Below are 14,903 nucleotides of genomic sequence, written 5' to 3'. Positions count from 1 at the left end.
AGCGGTGAGCTCGATTTGCATCGCGGCTAAGACGGCCAACACATCCTCAATCGTGGCCATGTCGTTCGCCCAACCAGGAGATTGTTATGGAAGAGGTCGGATATTATGTAACGTCCTGGCTTTCTCGGGGTTGGGACCAACAGACGACGGACCAGAGAAATGGAGGTTTAAGGATGATTTAATAAACAGATAAACAATTACAGACAACAAAGAATACCGGTACTGGAATCACCAGTTAAAGTACGATACCCATTCACAGCTCTTCTAACCGTCCTCCGCATGCACACCGGACCCGGTATGCTCCAACGGAGGGCACAGCGCTAAGCAGTGGCCGACAATGCCACTGGACCGCTGTGAAGGGTAGTTCCAAGGTTGTGGAATCATTGGGGGGGCGAGGGGAGGGCACGTGGGAGTCACCCGGCCGGGCTCTCTACCGCCTGGGAACAGCTGCTCTACCAGTATCCCCCAGAGTACTGCCACGACACAAAGGCGCTGGGAACACTTCCTAGTGTGCGTCTCTTGTATCCGGGTTTAAGTGATGCTACCCAAGGTGGTGCAGAGAATGGATGGGAGCAGCCGCTCTACCTATCCCAGTTCTCCTACGAGTGTCGATGGCTAAGACGCGGAAACACCTCCTGGATAGCGTCTTAGCTCTGGGCGTGTGTTTACCCAAGTAACGAGGGTGGGGAGCTTCGGCTCGCACCCACCTCGTTTTCTCCAATTGTTAGGCCGTTGGGAGCTTCGGCTCTACCAACGGTACCTGTGCCCAATGACGTTGAATACGGCTCTCAGAACGGTACAGGACACGGGCAGGAAGCACACGCAGCACCTCTCCTCCGCTCCTTAGAATGTTCCTTCCGCCGCTCAACTCTCCAACGGGTCCGTGTACCTCAACCAGGTACTCCGGTAAAGATCAGAATATCCGACGCCGAGTCCCAGTGCTCTTCTCCTTAAGTAGTACTCTCGGCGTTGTATAACCATGACTCTTGAGTTGCATAACACGAAAACTAGGCGTTACCCTTGGTGTTATGTAAACAGAACTCTTGAGTTGCATAAGGCATTGTTGCCGGAGGGCATTCTGGGAGTTGTAGTCCGCTCTCCTCCAATCACACCAGGTTCACGGCAGTGGCATCGTGGGAGGGAATCCATCTGCGGGAGGGGATTCCCGACACAAGGACAAGCCTGGGAAATTCCTCCCAGGGCATCGGTAAGCTTTCCGAAGCTCATGAGTCGCCACACTGAGCCAGATCTAAATCAGAAAAGAAGAGACCTTTCCCATTGCATTGATACTAAAGAAAGGTAAAGAAAAAGCTCCGAGCTAGAGAGTCTGATAATAACTCATCACAGTACTTTTCACCAATTCATTTTGCAACATTTTTTCAGCGCAAGATTCCAAGAACAAGCTCTTTACCCACTTGATTTATCTGCTTTCTTTATATTTATGGTAGACATGAACAAAGAAGACAACTCCAACACCTGGAATGTTGAGGGGGTATTCTCCACCCAGGGGACAGAGCCCGAGCCAGAGACTAAGACAACCTACAGAACTGCGCCAGAGGGATTGTCCATATATTGACCCAGAGTAACAAAGCAGCCAATTGGGCACTGTCCTTGATATATATGTTGATTTAACTCTGCATGTAAGATAAAGCCAGGCATGGCAGGAGGAAGCTGTAAAAACCTTCTGCATATGCGATTTTCCTCCAGCTGAAGGGGGGGAACATCCCCATATCCCTGCCCCGTACATAGCAGCTGGGCCGCATTGGGCATTGTACATTTTTAGAAGTTGGGTGTCGTCCCCTTCTCTCTTGATTTGACTAAATTGAGGATGGCTCCGGCTGTCCTACTAAGTTTAAGGCAAGAACTAGTCAGTTGGGACTGCCACGAACCTGAGGAATTAAAGGTGACGCCTACATTACAAAAATCTTTTACACTATGCAAGGGCTACCCCTTTAAAATAATTCTAGGGGTGTCAACTCTACCTGGTCCACAAGCCATGATGTAGAATCTGCCATAGTTAGAGGCCAGGTCGAGGCAATCCATGTATTGGACGACTAGTACATGCAGCGCTTTTGGGGTCTGACCAAGTAGGACCGCATCATCCATGTACCGAAGTGCAGGCACCTGGGTGACTCTATGGGTGTCAACATGAACAGAGGTCAAGAGAGGACATTAATGTACAGAATACAAAGTATGGGGGCCAAAATATATTCTTGGAGCACACCTCGCTTGTGGCTAATTACCAGGGACATTTCTTCTTCTGGGCTTAAACGCACTTTAGCCACCAGATCAGTATGCAAATTATATAATCAATTCACAAAAGATGCTTCAACACCCATATCCGGAAGCCTTAGCCACAACTTGGGCCTGTTAGCAGAGTCAAATGCTGTTGAAAGGTCCATTAAGGCCATATAGAGAGGAAAGTGTTTGACTGAGACGTACGTATAATTATTAGGCTGAAATTTAAACACTGTTCAATTGTCCCCAATCCTGCACGAACCCCAAATTCCTGGGCCCATGCGGTTGTAAATAAACCTACCAATGGTTTTAATAGTGCTATCTAATAATGAAATAGGCTTGTAGCACTTTGGGGACATCGCCCTTCGTAAAAATAGGTACAATTATTGCCAATTTCCATGATTGTGGGATATGAGAATTTAATAAACTGTTAAAAACATTAGCGATCAAGGGACCACAAAGAGCAACATTATATCTTATTAAATCAATTGTGGTCCCATCTGGGCCGAAGGCCTTACCGCCTACACTCTCGAGAATAACTGATTCAACTTCTGGCAAAGAGGGAGAATTGATTAATCTGTTGTGTAAGAGACCAACTGTCTCTACATCTTCTTCCAGATAGTAAATAGCAGAGATGTGAGCCACATGCTCCGCACCAAGAATTTTGCATTGTGGCAAAGGGTTATCGGGAACTTTTCTTGACCTAATTCTTTTAACAGCGTCCCAATTTTCTTTTACTATTATTGCCAACCGCAGCTGTTTCCAGGATTTCCCAGTCCAGCTTATGGAGTGCCTTCTTTCTAGATTTAAGAGCTAGCTTATGTACTTGATGAGTAAGTCGCACATCAGAAGGCACTCTCGGGGAGACAGCTAAAGCTGACCTAAGGCGCCTGTGTTCCACTGAGGAATGCGTGTCGAACCAATGAGGGTCCTCCTTATCTGGCCATACTGACTTGGAAAGAACATGTTTGATGGTCTGAACTAGTGCAACATAGTGATCTATCTAGCACCCCCCAGGCTTCTGATATGTAATTGAGGAATAAATCCCGGGACTGAGTTAAAATGGAGCCAAGGGCGATTAAACTGTCGTTGAGGCACCAGACCAGTCTAAGCTCATCTCTAGAATGCTGGGTGGGTATAACATTACTCGTCGGTTGCAGCCTCCTTAAGGGAAGCAGCCCAGTAATAGACAGTGCAGTGTGGTCCCTCCATTCCATAAGCACGACCTCCCCTTTAGTGAAGTGATCCACTAAATTCCTGGTTATAAAAATGTAATCAATGGTCGATTGATGACCATGACCCCTATAAGTTGGCAAAAGGCACTTATCTTCATTTAAATGATTAACTAGATCAATAAGATTGTGTAAAGCCACATAATTTACCAGCTCGATGCCCTTTGCTTTGCTGAGTTCCCTTGGAGATCTCCCCTCCGGGAGCTCTCCCCCGGCTATTTTTGCATTAGAATCAAAAGATGTATGGAGGCTGCGGCTGGATATTATCCTTTGAATGTTTAAAATTGGACAAAAAGTTAAACAACTGAGCAAAGTTGATACATACAGAGTTAACAAAATCTTTGTTATAAAAACGAATTATGAAAAAATAAAATAGGAAGATCGACCCTGGACCTTTATGATTTGGAAAGCTGGGGACCTGGTGGTAATAGGTATCACATCCACACAGAGATTTACAGAGACTCAGATTGCATGCACACCTATAGCCGTACGACGAGGAGATGGAGTTGTTTGGCACGAATAACATGCATAACCATCAAATGAAATGGGAGTGGTTGCCCAGGTCTCGTGCAGAGAAATAATAACAAACATGTTAATAAAAGTTCACCAATCAGGATTGTCTACTTTCTCTCTGAGTCCTGCAACATTCCACCTTAGAAGAGAATAAGAGCAGACAGCATTGTGGACCACTAAGGTTTCATCTGATGGGGCAATATTCTGGCCACTAGCAGTGTCGCTGGGCAGGGTTGCTAATGGTGGGAGTCAATGTCTGCAAGCGAGTCAAATCTATTCACAGTAGGGATTGTGAGAAGCACAGTGGACCACTGCTGGGAAGTTGCAGGACCTTGAGAAGAAGCCCCCAATTGCATTCTAAAAGTGTGCAGGGTGAGTTGGCTAAAAGAAGGCAAGTGCTGCAAAGCCTCAGCAGCTCTGGGTCTATTGAACGGAGGACCTATAGGGCCAAATCAGTTCGGATGATAAACGATTAGCAGTTTAGAAGAGAAATCCAGTGGAACCAGAGTAACAACGATCCTCTGGGCAGTAGGCAAGCAAAAACGAAACATTAAATTATAAACTATTGGGGTCTCCGGGGTCGGGTCCAATCCATGCACATCTGCGCACCACCACCATATCTGTCGCGATGGTTAACAGGAACCCTTTGTGCCGCACTGACCAGTCCAGAGTTTTATTGTATAGTTCCTCGTTAGCTTCAGATTGGTCCTTGCTCAGAGGAGAACCCCCGATGAGCACGGCCACGTAAGGACATGCTGCGGGTGGTAGACTAACGAAGGTTTGGTCAGGTACAAGTTGTGCCCTAGGGGACCCTTGGCCAGCTTAAGGACCGGAAAAATCATATTAGGATGCCCCAAACTAGTGGCTGGCACAGGGCTAACGCAGGTATCCCGCTGGGTAACCCCAATTGCCCAGGTCTTCATATGGTTTTGACTGACGTGCTACTGATGTGGGGGATTCCTGACTTGAGTTGAGCCAGTGGGTGCCTCACTATTAGATACCAAGACAGGTGCCTCGCTGCTAGCCAAACCGGTGATTGTGCGTCCTAGGGCAGTTAGGTGACAGGCGTTGTCTATACAAGCGGAGGCTAAAGAGCATGGGGCCGACGCTATTTTGGTTTCCAGGGTGTCAAGGCGTAATAACAAATGGGAAGTTCGGACTTTAGCCATGTCTTAAGCTAATCAAAATAGCCTTCCAATTGCAGAGATAATTTATCACTGGCCGCAAACTGAGGGCCCCCCCCTCCTTGGGGGAGACATACAATTGGGGAGAAGTGAGGACCGTGATTCATCAGTATGAGAGGAGATTGACTAAGAAGCCGGATCAGCAATACTGTCCTGGCAGCACTGCATACGAGCCCCCTTTTTACATTTTCTTGGTGGCTAATGGTTAAGCGACTTCTAAGAATTCTGGCTCAAAGGGGGCACACATGGTGGGTTACCCGGCGTGCCCGTAACCAAGGAAGGTAAGCAATCCACCAAAGGATTTGACTGACTGTGTCCAGTACTACACTTCTGATTACCAGTGCTTATGAGCAGCCTTCACTCAGACAGCACAATCTCTCCACTAACAACACTGGTCGCCTGCTCAAGCATACGATCAATGGCAGTAGACTTTGAGGGTGGAGTAGTAGCAAAGTCAAGACCAATGGTCCATGGTTGCGGCGCTTCAGAAGCTGGAAGTCTGGAATTAGGGCCCGGGCTGCACATGCTGCCCCTTAAGGCAAGCGGGCCAGGACCCATCAGTATTTGCATCAGATCTTCGGACCGAAGGGCAGCCTTGGTGGTGCTGTGGGGTTCCACTCCCTACCCCCAAGGAAAGACTACCTCGGTGGTCTGGCAGGTTTCCAGTACCTGTGGAGGTTGTGGAACTTAGCACTGGCAGCATGTGCTGCCCCTGGGCAAGAGGGTCAGGTGTCCTCCAGCCTTCACTTGACTGAGACTGGCACCGAAAGGCTCCTGCTAATCATGGGGTCAGATAGGCCACTGCACCCTGCGCAGACAAAAACTAAGATGGACAAATTTACTTCTATGGCTCCGGGGAGGCAAAGAGTCCATCCCTGCCCCCCTACACGCAGCAGGGGGGGCAGGAACTCCCTGACCTTACTACTATTCTCCAGGCTATTCAGGATTCAAGGCAGGAGGTGAAGAATAAGGTGGGAGAGGTTTATATCGACGTCTCTCTCCGGCACCAAGACCTCCAGAATGTAGCCCACTGGTCACAGAAGCAGAGACCCCCGTTTCCACGGTGGAAGACCAGGTGGCCACCCTTAAGAAACAGGTCTCCAAATTACTTTCCTCTATGGTGGTCCTGGAGGCACATGCGGAGGATGCAGAAAACAGATCGCGCAGGAATTACTGAAGATGTATTGGGTTTGCAGACTGCACAGAGGCCTCAGAGTCTGAGAAATTTCTGGAGAACTGGCTCCGGTCCTGGCTCTATACTGCCTTAATCTATTTGGGGTAGCACAGAGGATGGGAGCTTGCCTTTAACCATGTGATTATAGTGGTTATCCCTAGGGAGGGGAGACTGGCGAATTTTTGCTCTTCCTATAAATGTATTTCCTTGATAAAACCCAGAGTAAGATTCTGGCCAAGATTCTGGTGACTCGACTTATAGGGGTGATATCCGTCTTGATACATCCTGATCAGGCAGGATTCAAGCCAGGTATGGCAACATGGTTAAACCTTCGGCGGCTGCAATTGTGACTAGACATGGTCAAAGCAGACAGAAAACCTAGAGTGATACTGTCTCTAGAGATTGAGTAAGAATTCAAAACAATAGACTGGAGGTACTTAGTAAAAAATCTAAGGCGACCAGATTTGGACCTAGGTTCTGTCGCTAGGTGTCCCTTCTTCACACAGCACCCACTGCAGCAGTGTGTGTGAAGGGGTGGTCTCATAGTCCTTCGAGGTATAGTACGGTACGGGACAGTGGTGTCCATTGTTTCCTCTGTTGTTTGCATTTTGCCTGGAACCGCTGGCCTGCTGGGTTTGCTGTAGAGCTGATATAACGGGTTTTCTGCAGGTGGCCGATGCCCTGGAAAACCTGTCCTTATATGCTGACGACTTCCTGGTGTATGTGGCAGACCTGGAGTGGTCATTCCGGCGGTACTAGCTGTGTTCTGGGTGCTCGAGTTCTACTTTGGGTACTGTATTGACTGGGAAGGCCTACGAGCTCCGCTGGGTGACCTTCGGCTGACCAGGACTGGCTTCCGATATTTGGACATAAACATTATGACTTAAGTGGAGCGCTTACCTTAGGTAAAATCCTTAGCGGTTTGTGGGCAGATGCGGAGAGATGGCGCACGCTTTCCTTGAACCGAATGGGCAGGGCCGCCCTGTACAAAATAATCATCCTACCCAAACTGCTTTAAGTGTAACAAAACACCCCATTGTACATCCCAAACAGCTTTCAGTCTTGATAAAACACTCCTAACTTTGTTCTGGGCTGGGGGCACCTCTAGAGTGGGTCTGCGGATGCTGTATTGCTTAGTCTACAATGGGAGCCTAGCGTTACCCGACATGCAAGCGTATCATAGGGCTGCCAGCTACAAATTATTAATGCATGGAGGCATAACCCATAGTGCAATAGGCATATAGGGTGGAGAGGGCATCTATGGAGGTGAGGACTCATGTCCAATACGTATATGGGAAACAGCACAGGCGGTCCCTGCTCAAGCCCACCCGGACGAAGTTAGGGGCTAGGGATGAGGCTACGAGGTACCTGGGTTGGAAGGGGAGACTCACAGTGGCTACCTCAGTGTGGAGAGGCACACACTTGTCCAAGGTGGGCAGGCTTACTGGCTTCCACCGTTTGGAACGGATAAGTATAGAGACAGTGGGGGATGTGCTAGCAGGGGTGAGCTTAAGCCGTTTGAGGTACTCCAGCGAGAAAATGCCCTGGCTCCTACACAGCAATTCTCATACATGCAGCTCTCCCATGCCTTGAGAGCAGAGGGGATCCTAGGGGAGGAATTCCCAGAGGGTAGCCCCCTGAAAACCTGGGAAAAGAGCTTACTCGTAAGGCGGTGTCTCAGTTATGCCATGTTATCCTTAATAATATCCCAGCTAACCTTGGGAAACTCCGGGAATGGTTGGAGTCCAATGTTGGGTCCCTAGAGGTTATTGACTGGGATACCCGCTAGGCTGCAATTAATATAATTCAACATCCTACATGGGTCCTACTACAACAGGTCCTGTTTGCACAATATGGGGAGAGCTGACTGTATTGTATGTCTCTGAGGCAGGGTGGCAGTGGGTACCTTCCTACATACGGTTTAGGACTGCCTCAGAGTGAGTCCTCATTGGGGAGAAGTTGTCACCGGACTGGAATCCCTAGGACACCCCAGCTGATGATCGTAGGCATACCTAATGATGTAGATATCCCTCAAATGCAATTGGTGTGGCAAAAAGAGATGTGGCCAGATTATGGGGGCGGGATCAGACCCCCATGAGGGCCGAATGGAGGGTGGGAATGAATAAATGCATGGAGGTGGATCGGGTAGTGCATGGAAGTAGTGGGTGCCTAAATGTTTCAATACGTGTGGGGAAGGTGGCAAGCATATCACGGTTTGACAGAGGAGGAGGAGATCCCACTTCATGAGGGGACAAGGGAAGACTTAGATGGGCGGGATGAGTAACGAGGAGCTGAGTGTCAACATTGTGTGCAAGTTTAAATGTTATTGTACCATTTTAGAAATGAAAATAATGAAAAGATATTCATTAAAAAAAAATCCCTGAGAGAATCATCTGGGTGACGAGAGGGGTTCTATGGAACCTATCAAAAGAGGTTAAGGCCCTGATGGTAGCATGCTTGAGGGAGGGATGCATAACCCAAAGGTGTAATTGAAAATATTGCTAATAGTGTAATATTTCCTAAACTTGTCAAACAATTTTATTCCCTCCATACCCCTGGTAAAAACATGTTGGAGATGATCTGTCATTCCCCTTCTACCAAAAATTTATAATTATCTCTCTGCACGGCTGTGGAAAAGACTGGGTTTGCATTATTGTCTTTTTCTAGTTATCTTTCCTTTTTCTGTCCTTTTCTCTTTCTTTCTTTTTGTCTTTCTCACGTTTCTTCTCCTTTTTCTCTATTTCTTAATCTGTTTCTTTCTTTCTCTCACTTCCTCTAATGCTTGTTGATGTTGTTTCTTTGCTTCTTTTGTTTCTTTCCATCATATTTCTCTCCTTTTCTTGCCTCACTCTCATCCTTTTCCCTTATTTCTTTTATGTTGCTTCTTTTCTTTGGTCAGTCTTTCTTTCCCCTTTTTCTGTGCATTTTTGCTTTTTTCCCTTTCATCTTTCATGTGTTCTGTTTCTCTGTTTCTTGTCTCATTTGTTCCTCATTTCCTTTCCTTCTCTCCTTGTTCCATTTGTTTCATTTCTCTGTTTCTCCTCTTCCTTAATTTCCTTCCTTCCACTCCTCTTGATTCATTCTTCACCTTCCATCACTTCATCTCCTTCCCATCTTCCCCGGCTTTTCACCCCTCAGTCCTCCTTCCACCCTTTTTAACTTCTCTCTTTTGTCCCCTTTTCCTTTATTTCTTTCCTTTTTTACTTCTTTCCTCGCATTCTGTTTTAATTTCCTTCTTTATTGCGCTCTCGCGGTTGTATTTTTCTTTCTTTCTTCTCTGCCTTTTTCTTTTCTTAAGTGCACTTAACTCTCTAAAGCAATCATTTCATTAATGAACTATCTTACATCTTTGTCTCAGAGCTATGGGGATGGCCACAGAGATGGTAAGTTGTAGAGCGCTTGTAGAGATATTAACTTCTAGTGCCCTATGAAGTTTGCATGGACTTAATCGTGCAACCATAAGGCACTACCAGCTCCTGGACCTCAAATAATAAACTTTATGGCAATTAGACAGATAATGGAGTCTTTAGGACCAATGAAAGTAGTGCCATCCCAAGTATTGAATGACAACAAGGCAACAAACCCCAGTGAGACACTCAACTTTCACTGCTGGTTCAGAAAATGACATGGTTTATCTGTTTGGTCCTTGGGAACAAAACAGGTAAACCATTCTCGATACCGTTCTCCTGCCATTAATGGTGTATACTAACTGCAGCAGGACTACATTTTTGTGCTGGTATCAAATACATAGATCATAAAGTGGTGGGGTAAATTTGAGCACACTAGGACATGGAGCTGGCAGCTACAAAATACTTCCAGACTGCGCCAATACAGGTTGATACAGCCTGCTAAGAAAGCATTCTGATTGGTTGATTAGCTCCAACGATCTATTCCAGCTACTCGTTGGGGACATTTCTTTCCAAGTAAAAAACTGGGTACTTAAAATATAACTTATGGATAAAGACCATCTTGACTATGGATGTATTCATCATTTGTCAATTTTTTTAAATTCAAGATTTACCTTAAGACTAGGCTTGTCTTCGAGGTATTTAAGCAAGGCATAGAAAGAGAGAAGCTGTGTAGAAACCTCATCAAAGCTTTCCTGAAGCATTATCTCCGTTACCACTAAAACAGCATCTGGTAAGACATAAAAGAGAAATAAATAAAATACAAATGAACATTTAAACAGAATGTCAAATAGACTGTATACCAAACATAACAATTATAAGGCAAGATTATATTGCTAATCAAACAAACCTGAATACTTCCTGGAAATCTGAAACCACTCATGAGACAGATGCTTAGCAAAATTCACAAGTGAGCAAGTGTAACAATTAAATATACAAACAGTGGACAATTATGAAAAGCGTAAAAACTGGGATACAAAATATACATATAACAGTGGTGTAGCGTCTTCTTAGCCGTGGTACCCACCAATGACTATGCCACACACGGAGCTTGGTATCACACATCTTTATTCGTCTGCCTGTAACTGCAAACTCAACATTCTAAAGCAGCCTTCACTGTAATACACTCAATTCATTACATCATAGCTCTACAGAGTTCATTAGGAGTCAAAAGGGTTTCATCACTGTTAACTCGCAAGACACTACATCTCCCCCTCTGTTAAACGAAAACTTGCCAATTTTGCAAAAGCTATCCACATATATACATTTAAATGTCTTCAATTAAAATGGTTCTCCTTTCCACAGCCCTTAAAATGCGTCCAATGGCAGGACATTTGCCTTTGTGTAGAAACAAAAATCCACATCTAAAACATGACTTCTTTTTACGTAGAGACATCACCTTGTGTCTTTCAGTCTTTTGCTTTTATTGCTTTTCACAATCATGACTGATTTATTTGAGGAGCCTCTGGCCTCCATGTCAGCAGCTTGTCAATTGATACGCTCCACAGCTCTAGCAGCCATCAACACTCGTTCCAGGCTCAAAGTATCTCTCAGCATTCGCTGTCTGACCGAATCAGACAAGCATCCATCAATGACCCTGAGACGCATGGCCTCTTCATCATTAAATTCATTGAACTTACACTGTTTGATAAGTGTGTCAAGTCTCGCTACAAATTCATATACCTTTTCACCAACATTCTGTCCTTCTTGACTGAAAATATATCTTTCATAGGAAACATTTGGAATTGGATTGAACTTGAGATTCAAGGTTTCTTTAATCTGACGGTATGTGATTTATTTGTCAGTTTGTGGCATTTTCTTTAGTATTCAATTTACGCCATCACCAGCAAGGTTTTCGAGATATTTGCTAATCTCTCTGTTAGCAGTGTCTTCAAGTGCATCATAGAAATCTTCAAATATCTCCATCAACATAATCTATCGGTCATCAATATTTAGCTTTTTGGTGGTATCGAACGATGATGGTGGTGGTTTCAAGAAAGTGGCAGTGTTGTAGATCAGTGTGGAACTTACTGAGGCTGGGCATGGTGGTATTTCGGCCACTACTTCCAGCTCATCCTCTCTGAGACCCTTGACATGCTAGCCTCTGGATGATCTATGATGATAACTGGAAACATGATTTTCTTTTTGGTCCCCATCCGAAAAACAACCTGCCAATATTTCGAACACATCACTCACTTTCACACTTCAGGAATTGTGGAGTTGTTCTGAGCCCCACCCAGCGGCTTTGGCAGCTCGCCTCTTCGGGTATGGATGGCTCCATAAGCACAACCTCAGGCAGTTCTTCTTGGACTTCTTTGCCCAGTGCTGCGGTATGAAGACTCTAATTACTTCTGGTAAGCAGACAACCGTTTACTTGCATCTAGGCCGCTTTGCTTCGGGCACTTCTGTGCACTTGCTTACACCTGGTTGATCTCTGCCTCGCAGCACTTGTAATTGCAGCGTTATCTTGCTCTTGGCTATCGCTTTGTACTTTTTGACACCAGGTTGTTTTCGGCTTGGTAGCACTTGTAATCGCAGTGTTATCTTGTACTTGGCTGTCGCTTTACACTTTTTTCCACCAGATTGATCTCTGCTTTGCAGCACTTGTAATAGCAGCATTATCACGCCGTACTGTGTATGGCTCTATGTTGCGTGGTACCTTTTTGTATGCCCCTACCAACAGGTTCTTGACAAACAACATGTAGATTCTCTGTAACTGTCTTGGTTTTCAACAGCTTCACAGCCGCTGGAACAGCCCACATGCATTCAGAATTTGTTTGGTACTTCAACAAGGGCACACGTGACACTCACAGGCAGTTTGCTTGGACCAACAGCATTTCTCGGAGGGAGCACTGTCAAGCTTTGGGTTAGTTATTCCCTAACTCAATGCCATTTGTAGCGTCTTCCCAGCTGGGGTACCCGGCAATAACTACACCACACATGGAGCTTAGTATCACATGTTTTTATTCGTATGCGTGTAACTGCGAACTCAACATCCTAAAGCATCCTTCACTGCAAAACACTCTATTCATTACGTCATAGCCAAAAGGGATCCCTCATTGTTAACTGTCAAGACACTACAAGCAGGAAGTAATAAATGTATAGAACATTCAAATGCGTATTGTGCAATATGTTATTATTTCCAGTGTGAGTGCTCAAAGGCAATGAATGATACAGACAAAGTTTAAAGTGGGTCAGGACACCCCGGTAAAGTCATGATAATCCACAATTTATTTTATTCTATTTGCTTATTTAGCGCCTGAATCACCCCCGAAGGGGTATCTTCCCGCTTGCGGGCAAATAGGGAAGAAGACGATGCTGAAAGAAACATCTAAAATAAAAATGTTTTCAAGGACTTTCTGAAGCGGAGGTAGTCCGTGCATTGCTTCAGTGTTAACGGAAGCGAATTCCAGTTCCGGGGGGCAAGGTAGGAAAAAGCCTTCCCCCCGGTCCTAGCTTTGTAGATGCTCGGAACTTTGAGAAGTGATTTTGAGCTGGATCGCAGGTCTCTAAGGGGAGTGTAATGACACAGCTTCTCCGCCAAGTATGTTGGCCCACTGCCATATTCTGCCTTGTGGGTAATGCAGTAGACCTTAAATACTATTCGCTTGCGCACCGGGAGACCGTGCAGTTTCCGCAGTAGCAAGTTCGCCGGAGATCTGTAGGGGGCGTTCAATACCAGACGCGCTGCTGTGTTCTGCACCACCTGCAAACGATCCAGCGCAGCCTCATTGGCTGATATCAGTAGGGCATTGCAATAGTCAAGTCGATTTATGACTAGAGACTGGACAAGAGTCTTTCGTGTGTGATCAAAAAAGAAATGGAAACACACGTCTCAAAAGGCCTAATACATGAAAGCATGAGCTAACCATTTGAGACACCTGCTACTTCATGTTTAATCTCTGTTCGATGCGCACCCCAAGATTCTTTTCTGATGCCTTCGGGGTGGGGAGGGCGCATAGCTCCCTGGGCAACCATTCTGGTGTCCACAACAAGGTGGCTTCTCCGAAAAACATAATCTCTGTTTTTCCGGCATTTAGTTGGAGATAGTTGGTGCTCATCCACGGAGATATTGCTAGCATGCCGGCAGAGAAGTTAGTCTGAGCTGTAGTAGAGTGCATCATCAAAGGAGAAGGTAAGATGGGTATCATCCGCATAAGATATTGGAACAAATCCAAATGTCCTCATAAGGTTGGCCAAGGGAGCAATGTAAATATTGAATAAAGTAGGGCTTAAACAGGATCCCTGTGGTACTCCCCTGGACAACAATATTACACATGCCACGGAGCAGCAGGTGACCTTCCACCCTTTTCTGGTGCTTTATGGGTCATGGGTGGGTGTCAGCACGGCACCTGTCACCCTTACATTTCAATTAAAAATACCCTACACCTTACGGCAAGCTGGAGAGGGGAAGGGCATACACTATGCTCTTACCTCCATTAAAGGCAGCACGGGGAGCAATACGACCACTAATGCCATGCCCTTGGTGTGGATTATACTGAACATCTGGCCCTTTCCAAGACAATTAAAAACAAAAATTCTGCCAATTTTGTCCAACAGCACGATAGGACTTGCAGGAGCAAGGCAAGCTTCTACAGAGAGTCGTTGCAAAGGACAGACTACAGAGGGGCTGCAGGATACGGGAGTGGCACACAGAGAAACAGCATGGGGCGAACCAGGATGGCACACGAGATGTAACTAGAAGTGCAACATATAAGGCTGAAGGCTGGTGTAGGCACACGGAGAGCCACAAGGATCTGAGATGATGCCATGCAGAGAGTCTGCAAGGAAGAGTGGAGGGGGGGGGGGGCAGTCGGGCATACAGTATCTTGAGAACCATAGTGGGCATACAAAGGGGCTGCAGGGGGTGGAGGGCTACACTGAGGGGCATCAGGACAGATGGGAGCACACTGAGGGACTGCCGTGGATTGGCAAGCATGGGTGGCATAGGGCTACAGTAAAGCGAGACACATAGATAGTCTATAAGGAGTTGACAGCATATGGAGATCAGGCGAGGGACATATACTGCAGATGCAGAGGGGGCAGGGTAACGGGGGTCTACAGATGAAAGGCAGAGTGACACAGAGTGTCTGCATGGGAAACACAGTGGCTCCTAGAGGGAGGGGTACCAATGCAGGTGGAGGGTAAGCATATG

At 46.2% G+C, this 14,903-nt stretch overlaps 1 protein-coding gene across 1 annotated transcript in view; it reads right to left on the bottom strand.

The window, feature by feature from the left end:
* The window catches only part of MRPS27 (mitochondrial ribosomal protein S27), a 419,683-nt gene that overhangs the window by 126,185 nt on the left and 278,595 nt on the right, over positions 1-14,903 (bottom strand). Inside the window, exon 7 of the mRNA XM_085632352.1 lies at positions 10,363-10,478. Coding sequence (XP_085488478.1) covers positions 10,363-10,478 — 116 coding nt within the window. The remainder of the gene's footprint in view (positions 1-10,362; positions 10,479-14,903) is intronic.

This window comes from Triturus cristatus, chromosome 2_1 (genome assembly GCF_964204655.1).
Source record: "Triturus cristatus chromosome 2_1, aTriCri1.1, whole genome shotgun sequence".
NCBI lineage: Eukaryota > Metazoa > Chordata > Amphibia > Caudata > Salamandridae > Triturus > Triturus cristatus.
Note: the sequence above shows the minus strand (reverse complement) of the source record. Positions and strands in the feature narration are given on the sequence as shown.